This window comes from Caretta caretta, chromosome 6, assembly GCF_965140235.1.
Source record: "Caretta caretta isolate rCarCar2 chromosome 6, rCarCar1.hap1, whole genome shotgun sequence".
NCBI classification, from domain to species: Eukaryota; Metazoa; Chordata; order Testudines; family Cheloniidae; genus Caretta; species Caretta caretta.
Genome location: NC_134211.1, coordinates 73856453 through 73870766, shown reverse-complemented (window position 1 = coordinate 73870766; position 14314 = coordinate 73856453). Strand labels below are relative to the sequence as shown.

General features: G+C 45.1%; 1 protein-coding gene across 13 annotated transcripts in view; it reads left to right on the top strand.

Annotated features, from left to right (window-relative positions):
• Positions 1-14314, top strand: part of RYR3 (ryanodine receptor 3) — a 564793-nt gene that overhangs the window by 232302 nt on the left and 318177 nt on the right. For all 13 annotated transcript variants that reach the window (XM_075129723.1, XM_075129725.1, XM_075129722.1 and 10 more), the window contains exons 26-27: positions 215-420; positions 1316-1490. In XM_075129723.1, the coding sequence (XP_074985824.1) occupies positions 215-420; positions 1316-1490 (381 nt within the window). The remainder of the gene's footprint in view (positions 1-214; positions 421-1315; positions 1491-14314) is intronic.

Sequence of the window (14314 nt, the reverse complement as noted above, 5' to 3'; positions counted from 1 at the left end):
CTGCAAACACAAACTTCATGTCATTTGAGAAAGAACAAAGCAAAAGACTGCTCCAGATCTATATTATAAATATGAAGAAGAAATGTAGTATCATTCTCAGCCATGTCCATAATAAATAGTTATTTCTTTCAGAACTGAGACAGATGAAAAGTTAAACATTGGCATTTTCAGCTCTAATATTTCATTCTAATTTTTTTTGTTCTCTCTTTCACAGCTGACCAAACTGTGGCAAAAGTCAGCATTGATAAGATACGTTTCTTCAGGGTAGAACAGTCTTATGCAGTGACATCTGGAAAGTGGTACTTTGAGTTTGAAGCTGTGACGGGTGGAGATATGCGTGTTGGCTGGGCAAGGCCAGGCTGCCGGCCGGACATAGAATTGGGAGCTGATGACCAAGCATTTGTGTTTGAAGGCAGCAGAGTTAGTAAATTTATTTACAAAATTTAATTTAAATGAGTTTAAGTTTGTAGTTGTGAATAGGCTACACAGTGACATTGTAAATGTTTTTACTCTCTGAGCTACATTACAATGTTACTGTGTAGCCTATTCCATATGTTCTAATTCTACACACTGTGACTAATTCTACAGAGACAGATTACTGTTATGTTTATCTTCTTGAATTCCATGTAATTCATGGAAAGGACTCTGTTTCAAGTCAAAATTAACAAAATGCAGTTTAGTCTGATAAGGCAGTTCTTTTCAGGCAAATGTCACTTCACAACAAACATAAAGGATGCTTAGCACATTAATATTCACAGGAGTTCTGTCTCTCCTCTCTTCCCCCCTTTCCCTTTTTCTTAATCTTGACTCCTTCAAGAAGGTGGATAACAATGATATTGTAGATAGGGCTTAGAGTCCTTTGAAATGGGCTTTCATCCAATTTCTGATCTGCTGTGTCACTATATGAAAATTATTTAATGTCTTTGTTCCTCAGTGTCCCCATATAAAAATAGGGAAGATACTAGCCTATAGTACCTCAAAGGAGTGTTCTGGGGCTTAATTCTTTCATGTTCATGAATCTCTTTGAGATCTCTGTATGAAAAGCAGTAGATAAAAACAAAGAAATAAGAGTACAGTCCCACCACTGATGAAATTATTTCATTAAAAATATATCTTAGATTTACAAATTATTCATATATACAGTATTAAGATATATTTTCTTATTTAGAATTTTATGAACCTATTATCATATGCAATATAGACCCACTGATTGGCAATGAGTCTTGGCTTCCCTTTTTTCCCCTTTGCTTTGGATCTCTCTTGCAGCAAATCGGGTGTGTTGTACTTTTAATTCTGAGCCTCTGTTCTTTTTTAGGGCCAGCGTTGGCATCTAGGCAGTGGATTCTTTGGACGAAACTGGCAACCAGGAGATGTCGTTGGTTGTATGATAAACTTAGATGACAAGTCCATGATCTTTACTCTGAATGGGGAGTTGCTTATAACCAATAAAGGTTCAGAACTTGCCTTTGCAGACTTTGAAATAGAAAAGGGTAAGTTGAATCCTATTGTTTTTAAAGTTACACTGCACGCATATAAGAAAAATTAGGAGAAAATTATGTTGTACTACAGATTTAAAATGAATTGAGAAGTCTGAAATTGTATTGTTGCAGATGAATCTGCCTCTTCCCATTTCATGGCTGGGGATTCCTCTTATACTTGGCCCCCAGCTCTGACAGAGCATCTCAGAGCCTTCACCTGAGTGAGAGGCAATGAGGAAACTTACTTGCTGTTGAATCCAGTGCTGTTGCCCATCTAGTCTTTTGTTTGCCAAATGATTGTGCTGATTCCTTGTGCTTGAATGGCCCAAGCCTAGTCCTTTTGGTGTTTCCTGAGGATCAAGGGCAGTTATCAGCTACTTGTCTTGTTATGTTGCAATGTAAAGCCTGAAATTTAATGAAAAGATAATTAATTCTTTAGAGGGCACTGTGGTGAAGGGGTTCTGCAAGCCCTGATCTGGAAATAGAAAAATGGGTTTCAAACAACTTGCAGTACTGAATCATCCCTTTCACCAGGAATAATGGTAAGAACAAACAACCACAAATCAGCAATGATAAATAACTACACTTAATTAGATAAAATGTTAAAGAAAACAATGTACTCCCAGATCAGGGGTTAGTGGGCATATCACATGAAAAAAATGAACTTGAACCACTTTGATATTTTATTGTATGACAGTGAGAACTAGACTTATAAATTTTAGTAGAAAGTGAGGGCTTGCACAATGAAAGCAATTTTGGGGACAACCGTATGTTCAATTTGTTCTTTTAAATTCTTTACAAAGATTTATTTTCGATACACATTTTCCAAAATGGCTCTATGACTTTCATGTTAAGCAATGAAGATTATTGCCAATCAAATTACATTATTAATGTTAATGTTTTCATTCTAGTTTTTTACTGAAAGGTGAAATAAGTTTGATCAATGTATAGTTAAAAGGGATACTCTCCAGCTTGCTAGACTCTCAATGGACCTTCAGCACTTAAAAAATATCTGTAAAGTCCTTATAATGTGGTGGTTCTTAGGTCCATTATTCATGAATAAGGACTACCCATAGTAGTAAGGATTTTCAGGATCAGCTTCCATGTATGTATGTATGGCAGGGGGAGGTCTCAAGAAATGCATTACTGAAGGTCTGTGCATATTGATCAAATCGCATGTGCATGAAGTAGGAAAGTAAAACATCAGAAATGGAAACAGATTTTAGTTTCATGCTTCTGAGAGTTAATAAAGATAATATTAAGCTAAAATTGTGTCATACCAAGGTACAATCCATACCAATGAGTAGCTGTGTCACCCCTGCCCTGTGACCTGGAGTGCATTTTACAATGCCTTGCTGGTGTAGCCTCCAACCTGGACTGCTCACAAACAGCCTCCAGCATGCAAGTCACTCCCAGCTACATCTGTGTGTGGTGCAGCCAGCCAGCCACACCTGGGATCTTACCAGCCTTAAAGATTACTGCAGGGTGCCTCCAACACAATCCCAGCCCCAGTTTTCCCCCCAGAAATGTATGTCCTGTACTGCCCAGCCTTCTCCTAGACAGTCATAGAATCATAGAATATCAGGGTTGGAAGGGACCTCAGGAGGTCATCTAGTCCAACCCCCTGCTCAAAGCAGGACTGATCCCCAATTAAATCATCCCAGCCAGGGCTTTGTCAAGCCTGACCTTAAAAACTTCTAAGGAAGGAGATTCCACCACCTCCCCAGGTAACGCGTTCCAGTGTTTCACCACCCTCCTAGTGAAAAAGTTTTTCCTAATATCCAACCTAAATCTCCCCCACTGCAACTTGAGACCATTACTCCTTGTTCTGTCATCTGGTACCACTGGGAACAGTCTAGAGCCATCCTCTTTGGAACCCCCTTTCAGGTAGTTGAAAGCAGCTATCAAATCCCCCCTCATTCTTCTCTTCCGTAGACTAAACATCCCCAGTTCCCTCATCCTTTCCTCATGACTCATGTGTTCCAGTCCCCTAATCATTTTTGTTGCCCTCCGCTGGACTCTTTCCAATTTTTCCACATCCTTCTTGTAGTGTGGGACCCAAAACTGGACACAGTACTCCAGATGAGGCCTCACCAGTGTCAAATAGAGGGGAACGATCACGTCCCTCGATCTGCTGCCAATGCCCCTACTTATACATCCCAAAATGCCATTGGCCTTCTTGGCAACATGGGCACACTGTTGACTCATATCCAGCTTCTCCTCCACTGTAACCCCTAGGTCCTTTTCTGCAGAACTGCTGCCAAGCCATTCGGTCCCTGGTCTGTAGCGGTGCATTGGATTCTTCCGTCCTAAGTGCAGGAGTCTGCACTTGTCCTTATTGAACCTCATCAGATTTCTTTTGGCCCAATCCTCCAATTTGTATCCTATCCCTACCCTCCAGCGTATCTACCTCTCCTCCCAGTTTAGTGTCATCTGCAAATGTCAGTACAAATATACTGAATCTGTTATCCCTTTCAGGGAATAATATGCACATAACTTGTTACCCCAAATGGAGTTACCCAGACACTTCAACTTTAACACATTGGATTAAATAAAACAATAAAACAAGTTTATTAACTACAAAGAGAGAGATTTTAAGTGAATACAAGTAATGAGGCATAAAAGTCAAAAATGGTTACAAGAAAAATAAAGAAAAACCACTTACCAGTGCCTAACTTAACAAACTATATTAGATTCAAAGCAAAGTTTTCTCACCACATGCTTCAGCAGATTTCTGACCAAACTCTCATGGCAGGACTCCTCCTCAAGAGTCCAACGGCTGCGTCCTTTGTCTTTTCAGGTGCAGAGAATGTGATGGGCAGGGAGAAAGAGAGAGGTATCTTAGGGTGTTTGTCCCTCCTTTTTATATTTTCAGTCCCCCTCTTGACAAACATTTCCAGCTGGGACCCAGGAGACCAAGAGTCTATGTGGAAGGATATTCCCTGCTGGTTGTTGTTGTGGGGTTTTTTTGGGTTTATTTTCTTTCTTTATTTATTTTATTCTTTGTGCTGAAGTGTAGATTTGTGTCCCTGCCCTGTTTCCTGCCAAGAATGGCCACTTAGCAGGTAATGGTCCATCAGCCTTGTCAGCCTTCTCTTTGTTTCTGAGGAACTGGTTTGTCCACTCCACAGATTTATCTGGAAAACATACTTTTAGTCACAATCTCAGTTTATGTTTATACCTTCACATATAACACTGCTACATGCATTTTGCCATGATAATACTGATCAGCAAATTATGAGTTTTTAAATGATACCTCACAAGGCATACTTTGTACAAAGATTAGTACAATAATATGTTGGGTATGAACACTGTGGTGTATTCTATCATAAAAATACCTTTATATTGTTCTGTTAACTAATTGCCTGCTTTGGTTTGCACAGTTCGTGATCACTACTATAAATAGCTTTGATTTTGAATAGACATTAAGTCAATACTAATTGATCAGGACATACAGTTGACTGAAGACGGACAAAGGGATGGATTTAAGCAACAGGCCGCAACTTTATTAATTTTGCATTGGGGAGGCCTGCTGTGTAACCACAGGCTCTCTCTCATAAATCAGTGTTGTGTAGTTGTAGCTATGTTGGCCCCAGGATATTAGAGAGACAAGGTGTGTGAGAAAATATCTTGTATGTATGTATTTATTTACTTCCTTATTTATTTATTTAGAAGTTGATGCAATAAAAGATATTACCTCACTCACCTTGTCCCTCATAAAGCATTTCACTGAATCCAGTGCGAAGTCACAGGGACTCCACCATATAACTATTCACAGCTGCTGGGGTGGGGGCGGGGGAATGGGCAGTTGGTCAGGCTTCCCCATTTGGGAAGGACCCCAAACCAAGGGGTGTTGCAACATCTTTAGTCTTTCTCCCTGCTGGACACCAGCCACTTGTTTCCTTTCTCTGTTTCCTGCCTGATCCAATCCTAACATGCCAAAGCCAAATGTCAATCCTGGCATCTGAGAACAAAGCTGCCAGGGGTATCAGAGAGAGCATCCTGCTGCTTATGCTGAAGAAGGTTATTGAGAAGGGATATCATAAGTAGAACACAGAAAACTATTTCGAAATCCTTAAAATGCCCACCCCTTTTCCCACAGTCTCACCAAATGGGGATATTGATTGGACTAACTGTGGGGGAGAGAAGCAGAGTGCATGCCTCAGAATGCAGACTTTGGTCTCTTTGCCTCCCTCTGGCCAACTGCGGGGGGAAGGGAGCTGATCAGCTCTATGCTCCCACCCTCCATTATTGTAAACCTCTTCCTGGGCTTTTGGGGGCTTCCTGCCCCTTTACATAGGAATATTCAGTACAGTTAGCCTGAGTTTTTTGGGATGATGAAGTGCACTTGATGTTTGCATTTACTTACCAAATTTATCACTTATCAGCCTGACTGAAAGATACAGCAGTTAATTCTGTGACATTTACAGACTTTAATATCTTCCATTTATTTATTTTTAAATTCAGACTAGTCTGGTCTCAGAGTAGTCATGACATCTGCAGTGTGTGTGTGTGTGTGTGTGTGTATAAAAGTTCCTACTTTGGAAACCCTCTTTTACTTTCTCTTCTGTTGCTGGAATTCTCTTTGGGAACTTTTTAGCTTCCTGTTATTTTATCACCAACTGCTACAAACTTAACCAGTTTTGGTCCCCTTTTGTTCTCAGTTTCCCAGGCTGCCAATCTGCTCTTGTCTAATATTCTCGTCAGAGCTTTTAAAAATTTCCAATGCCTCTGATGCAAGCCTTCAGGCAGTGCCACACATCAACCTAATAAAACGTGTTGTAAGATGGCTGTCTACTAGTAAAGACTACGTCTGTTTTCGTTCTTTGGACCACCAATGCACATTAGTTAGGCAATTGGTCATGAAGAGGCAGATTATGTGAGTAGTTTTCCACAAGCACTGCTATGGTGAGCTCATCTACAGAACTGTACTTAAACAGCAATAATGAATTATGATAGTCGTTATTAACACCTTACATCCAAAAGGATCTCAAAGTGTGAGTGTGTTTGCTGTTTATATAATTAGCTTTATGCATTCATATGAGCACGCACAATCATCACTCATGTCAATGCAGATTACACGCATGTGGTCAGAGAACATTTTTACATTTGGGATCATTTCACTCACTAACGGTATATGTTATTCTGCACCAGCAGTAGGACACCAATTTTTACAAGATGAATATTGACTTGGCTCCAGTTTATGCATTTTTTTCAGCCTCTCTCTGTCTCATCTCAACTTCTCTTTTCCCTGGCCTCTACATGGTTCATTAAAAAAAAACCTACAGTATTTCCTTCCTCTCTCTCACCCCACCTTATAGAGCAACCGTTACTATATGGTTCTGTCAAAGAGGACCCAAGTGGCATTTTTAATTGTTCTTTCTTGGTTTTATTGCCATTTCCCCCAAAATGTAAAGCAGAATGTAGTGTCCTTGCAATGGTAATAACTTCATGCTGATTAGTAATTATCTGGCAATTTTTATATTTATCACTTTTTTAGTCTCTGGTGGCACTCTGGTTATTTAGTTCTACACAAAATCATTTCCTCAAACACTTAACTTGTCTCATGTGAATTCAGACAGTTCTTCGTCCTGCACCTTCATTTTGCATTTTTATGTGCCACGGTGTAATAGTCATTACTACTTTTTCACATTACCAACCACTGCTACTCACTGTGTTTCTTCCTGATACCATAAAAACATAAGAACAGCCATAATGGGTCACATCAATGGTCCATCTAGCTCAATGTCCTGTCTTCCAACAGTGGCTAATGCCAGATGCTTCAAAGAGAATGGACAGAACAAGGCAATCATCAAGTAATCCATCCCTTCTTCTTTAAGTGCTGTCCCTGTGGATGTTCCACTTCAGGTGTGTCCTGGTGCCATCAATCTGAGATTTATGGTAGCAGTGTCTGTGCAGGTCATGCATGCGCAGTAGGCATCTCGCCTTACTGTTGGTGCCACGTCTAGCACGTGCATGACCCGAGCCCTCCAGTTCCTTCTCAACCTTCCTTGGGTGAAGACGAAGCTCAGGGGCAGTGTTCATTACTCTCACCAAACCTTTAAAAAGATAGCAGTTTACATAGTGGTTAGGGTTTTTTTTTTTTACAAGTTATAGTTAGTGTTAGTCAGCGTGATGTTTTTAAGAAATAAAAGTTTACTTTCCCAGTTTACCCTCCCCATACCGGGATCCATTAACCGTCAGAGCTGCGTGGCTACCCAGCCTTTAAGCGATGCGGCTCTTGCCGCAAAGCAGTGCCTGTTTCAGACAGACAGTCTTTGTGTGTCTGATGTCATGGGGAGATGCATATCCCGCAAAAATGCACCCACTGCAGTAATCTGAAAGTGAGAGCTGGACGTGACCGAGATCTCCGCTTGAAAATGATACTGATGGAGAAATCAATCCAACCAGAGCCAGAACAATGGACCTCCTCTCCAGGCACCCACCTGCAGAGAAGGAAGACATGGCTTCCTCTAAAAGACCAAGGAAGAGGGCGCAGATGTCTCCACAGAGAGCACCATGGAAAAGTAGATGGTCTCCTGCCAGGTCACTACCCCCGATGCTGACACATGCTCAGGTGAGCACCTATGATGCTCCGGGCACCTCCGGCACCTCCAAGTCCCAAGTAAAGGAGACGGAGTCAAGTAAGTTATAGAGGAGATCCCCGAACTTCTCACAGTGTGGTACACTCACCCTGTAATGATGATGATGAACCATGCACTTTCTTGCCGCACCACTCATCACCGAAAGACCGACGACCAACCTGGAGCCAGATGGGTCCTAAATACCCTCATAACCAGCCAGCCCAACGATGTTACGGACCACCGTGGATATATCCACCAATGGCCTTCCTAATGCAATGGGAACACTGGGAACTGGTGACTTCCCAGGGCCCCCAATCCAGGCTACGCGTGGCTCATAGAGGCGAGTTGAGGTCTAATCCCATGTCTCCCACCCCGAAACCAATGAAGGCCCAGGATGCTGAGGATCACACAGAAACAGCCCCTGATCAGGAAGTGACATCTCCTGTTCACAATTCTTCCTCGTCCCTGGATGACGCAATCATGCCACTGCCGCCTACCTTGGCGGATGACTTCAAACAGTTCCAGGAATTGTTTAAGTGGCTTGCCCAAAGCCAGGACATGCCTTTGGAGGAAGTACAGACAAACCAATACAAGCTGGTACAAATCTTACAACCTGCATCTACTTTCAAAATCACTCTGCCAATCTTAAAACCAGCGGAGACAGTCGGGCAGATGCCAACCTGAATTCCACTGACATGCGAAAGGGTGGATAGAAAGTATTATGTCCCCACCAAAGAGGTGGACTTCCTCTTCTCGCACCTGCCTCCCAACTCCTTGGTGGTCGACGCCGCTAATCAATGTGGCAAACAACAACAGTTTAGATAGATCCCACAAGATAAAGAACATAAGAGGCTTGACCTCTTTGGATAAAAAATTTATTTGGCGACATTACAATTCTGAGTCACAAACTATTCACCCTTGCTGGCTAAATATGATTATGATAATTAAGGGAAACTCAGCTCATTCACAGTAGAGCTCCCTGAGGAGAAATCATCACAATTCCAGGCTATTATAAATGAGGGTCAGCTCATAGCTAAAACAGCCCTCCAAGCGTCTTTAAACATCATGGACATAGCAGCCAGAACCATTGTCATTCCATAGTCATGCACCAGGTATCCTGGTTGCAGTCCTCTGGCATACCTAAAGAACTTCAAACCAAGGTCGAGGACCTACCTTTCAACTGAGAGAAGCTCTTTTTGAACAAGACATATGAGGTGCTCCACTCAGTGAAGGATTCTCGAGCCACCTTTGCATTTTGGGGATCTACAGACCATCTGTGAAGAGAAGACGATACCAGCCTTACCAGAGGAACTGGGATTACTCTTCCAACTGACAGCAACAACAGCGACAATACGAGAACCAAAGACATCGTCAGCGACGCCACCTCAAGATCAACCATTGACTTCTCAGTTGGCTCCACCCAAGCCACAATTTTGAAGTTTTGGTCGAGGGTTTGGACGACCTCCCTCACCAGGCAGCGCTTTCACCCAATCTGTCCCCATGCTATGGATGCCACCTTTGCCCATTCTACCACATGTAGGCATCAATAACAATGGACCAATTGGTGTTAGAGATTGTATGATCGGGATATACCATGCCCTTTACCTCCCGACCACCTACCCTACCAATCCCTCTTCAGGGACCCTTCTCACAAGCACCTGTTATGGCAAGAAGTCAATCGTTTTCTACAACTAGGTGCTGTGGAACGAGTACCTTCTCAATACATGGGGAGAGGGTTCTGCTCCCTCTACTACTTGACCCAGAAGAAGAATGCGGGATGGAGACCTATCTTGGATCTCAGGAAACTCAACATTCAAAAGTTCAAAATGGTGACACTGGCACAATACTTCCAGCGCTGCAAAAGTGGGACTGGTTTTCAGCCCTCAACCTCCAAGATGCTTATTTTCATGTTACTATACACCCCGGTCACAGGAAATTCCTGCATTTCACAGTAGGACAGGAACACTTCCAGTACAGAGTACTAGCTTTTAGCCTATCCACCACAGCAAGAGTTTTCTCCAAAACCCTAGCGGTAGTAGCAGCACATCTACGCAAACAGGGAATAATGATTTTCCCTTACCTGGACAATTTCCTTTTCAAAGGCTCAACTCAGCAAGGAGCAGTGGACTCAGTCCAGACAACAATCACACTATTCAGGGATCTAGGACTACAGATAAATGAACGAAAATCCACTTTAGTTCCTGTCCAACAACTGGACTTAATCGGGCCACATCTTGATTCCATAGACACCAAGGCATCACTGCCCTGAACAGATTCACAACTCTGACAAACCTTATCTCAGAGGTAAGAGTCAGCCTCCAAATACCAGCTCGTACTGTCCTGCAACTGCTAGGACATATGGCAGCCACAAGGTTTGTGGTACAACATGCAAGCCTACAGCTGTCTTCAGGGCTGACTGAACTTGGTATACATACCCAGCAAACACAGCCTACACAAGTGACTTACGGTACCACTCTGTGTCCTGGACTCTCTACGCTGATGGACAAGACCAGAAAATGTTTGCATGGGCATCCCATTCCAACAGGAAACTCCTTCAATAGTAATCAAGACAGATGCCTCACTGATAGGCTGGGGTGCCCGTAGCCACCTGCACACAGTTCCAGGCAAATGGTCTCCCGTGGAGACTCAGTTACACATCAATCTGCTAGAACTATGCGTGGCCTGCAATGCCTTCAGACACTGCCTACTGTACATACAGAACGAATCAATTCACATCATGACCGAAAACATTACCAGCATGTTTCACATCAATAGACCAGGGGGTGCTCGATCTCATTCACTGTGCACTGAAGCCATGAAACTGTGCAACTGGTGCATACACCACAACATAAACATTTTGGCCTCCTACCTTCCCAGCTGCCAGAATCCGATGGTGGACATGCTAAGCAGATATGTCTCTTGAGACCGCGAATGGGAAATGAATGGGAGAGTTTTGCTCTCCATTTTCCACCAGTGAAATTTTCCATTTTCCCAATGAACAGCAAATGCGCAATGTCCTGCTTGAGAGCAGGAATGGAACCCTGGTCACTGGGGGACGCCTTTCTCATCATATGGGATGTACGCCTCATGTACACTTTCCCACTGATTCCAATGGTATCACACGTGATACACAAGATATGAACAGACAAGGCCAAGGTTATCCTCATAGTCCCAACATGGCCCAGATAAGCATGGTACCTTTACCTGATGCACATGGCGATATGTGCCTGTGGTGCGGCGGTGCCCCACCCCCATGCCAGATTGGGCTACAACAGGCCAGAGCAGCTGCACAAGGTGGCAGCCAATCAGGGAGGGCCTGTTAGAGAGCCAGTCAGGGCCAGTATATACAGCCAGCCAATCAGGGCTAGGCTAGGCCCTATATAAAGGCTGCCCAGGAAGGGAGCAGGCAGTCTCTCTCAGAACTTCAAGGGAGAAGGTCTGTCTCCTGAGCGAAGGAGACCAGCAACCAGGACAGTGCAGTGCTGGGCAGGCTTGGGGGAGCTGAGGAGAGCTCCAGCCCAATACCTGCCAGGCTGCAGGCCCTGATAGAAGGGCCCATAAGGTGCAAGCGGGCCGAAGGGGAAGCGCCCAGAGAGGAGAGGCAAAAAAGGGGAGCAAAGGAGGGCAGGGAGGCTGCCACCAGAGGGTCCCTGGCCCAGGACCCAGAGTAGAGGGCGGGCCTGGGTCCCCCCTTCCCCCTTGTACTACACCTGGCCATTAGGAGTGGCCATAGCAGACTGCACCCAACCCCTGATAGAAGGGGTTAGACTTTGTGGATGTGGTTGGCCACTGCAGCTGGGGTGAAGAGAAAAGACTGCTGTTAACCCCCCCCCCAGAAGGGGGCGAGTGTGGGCTTGGGTGCACTGCTGGAGGGCAGTGTCCTGAAGAGGACGCCGCGAGCTGGGAGTAATGCGGGTCGAGAAGCCAATTGAGGACGAGAGACGGACGGGACACCACCAGCAGAGGGCATGCCGCATGAACTGAGCTAATTACCAGAGTGAACAGCAGGAGGCGCTGGGGTGGTGAGTCCCAACCCTGTCACAGCGCCCCTCGAGCTTTCTCTCATTGTCCGAACCTGCTGTCTGAATCATTGTCCGAATCAGTTGTTAAATTTAGAAGCCCTTTTAGAACCAGTTGTTCCGCGAGGGATAACCGGTTCTAAAAGGGCTTCTAAATTTAACTGGCCCAAAGTGGCGCCTTAGGCGCTGACTCCATGGGTGCTCCAGCCCTGGAGCACCCAAGGGGAAAATTTGGTGGGTGCAGAGCACCCACCGGCAGCTCCCCGCCCCACCCCCGGCCCCAGCTCACCTCCGCTCTGCCTCCTCCCCTGAACGCACCGCCCCACTCTGCTTCTCCACTCCCCCAGGCTTCCCACGAATCAGCTGTTCGCACGGGAAGCTGGGGCAGGCTGAGAAGCAGGCCACAGCTTCCCGCTTACACCCAGGGAGGCGGAGGTGAGCTGGGGCGGAGGGGCACGAGGAGGGCCGCCCACGCTGCAGCAGGTAACCCGGGGGTGGGGGCACACAGGGGAACCTCTACCCGCCCCAGCTCACCTCCACCACCCTCAGCCTGTGTGTGAAGCCACGGCCTGCTTCTCAGCTCTCCCAGGCTTCCCGCCGAACAGCTGATTCGCGGGAAGCCGGTGGAGGGGGTGGAGAAGCAGAGTGGGGCAGTGTGTTCAGGGGTGGAGGCAGAGCAGAGGTGAGGTGATCTGGAGCTGGGCATGGGGTGGGGAGATGCTGGTGGGGGCTCTTCACCCACCAAATTTTCCCCATGGGTGGTGCTTCAGCCCCAAAGCACCCAGGGAGTCGGCGCCTAAGGCGCCACTTTTGATGTGATCAGTGAGGGAGCGGCCGCTCGCCCTGCTCCCCCCTTAGCTACACTCCCCCGCCCCTAGGAGCCAGAGGGACCTGCCGAATGCTTCCTGGGAGCTGCCCCAGGTAAGCACCGCCAGGATTTCCCACCTCGCCCCCCGGCAGGTCCCTCTGGCTCTTAGTCATGGGGCGGAGTGGACACCCACTACGGTGGCCCACGAGACCCTCCTGCCCGGTTCTGGGGGCAGTCAGGGGACAGGGGAGGGGGTGGATGGGGCAACGGTCCTGGGGGGCAGGGGTGGGCAACGACCCCCTCGTGGGGTGAGGAGGGAACCCGTTGTTAAGATTTTGGCAGCTCGTCACTGGGTAGAGGGGAGGTTCGGGGATAGCCTGTAGAGAAGAAAGGAAAACAAACGAAATAAAATAGGTATAAAGCCCAGGGTAACTTTCTCTGTAGAGGGAACATGGGGTTATGGTTTCATAGGGAATTTTTTAAATGATAATTACATTTTAAAAATGTATATGATCCAGAGCCATCAAATTGCATGTTATTAGCCTATGCAAATGTATCCCTTTTATTACTGTTACCTTCATTTTCCCTCCCCGTTTCACTTTTATTGTTTGTTACACTCGCTTCTTATATCTTATTTTCAGTAAACTCTTTGGGAGAACGAGCCATGTCTACCTATGTACTTGTATAGTGCCTCGCACAAAGAAGCCGTGGGACCTTTGGGCACTACTACAACAATAGTATGAGCAAGTGCATTATGGAGTATTTTTAAGACCTGTATTAGCACAGCACTCCTCCTGTGCACATTAGAAGCTTTGTAGGAGCATACAGATCTTCTCATATTTATATGTTCCCCAGATCCGTGAGCTCTGAATCTCATGGGCTTGATAAACTCAGCAGATGGAGGGTTGCTAATTTGTGGAACCGTGATTCGTTTAAAGTTTACATGCTCCTATAGAGTTTTTAAGGTCCACAAGAAAAGTGCTGCAGGACTTGGAACCGTGAAGGGCATCAAAGCCCTGCTAATACATAGGAAGTTGAGTTCCTGGGTCAGTTCCCATTGGTCTTCAGCCTGACTCTGAGTGCACCAGAAGCAAATTGGGACCCTAAGGAGAAACGGTGAAAGGCCTTTAACAAAAAAATTCTTAAGACAAATTTCAAGTCCATCTAGTCTTATTTTGAGTTTTGGAAAAAGTTTGTGGCCCAGCCCTTTGTGTTGCTTTTTGGCTGTGTAGATAATTGTATTCCCTTGCATATTTGATATGTATTTGAATTCAGTTTGTATTTTTGTTCACATAGAAATTCATGCTGATTTTTTGCCTAAAATAAGTTTGGAGGTGTGAGTGGTAATTTTATGTATATAACTTTTTCATCCTGAAGAATTGGCACTCAAAGGACTTTACAAGACAATAAAACACACACAGGCAT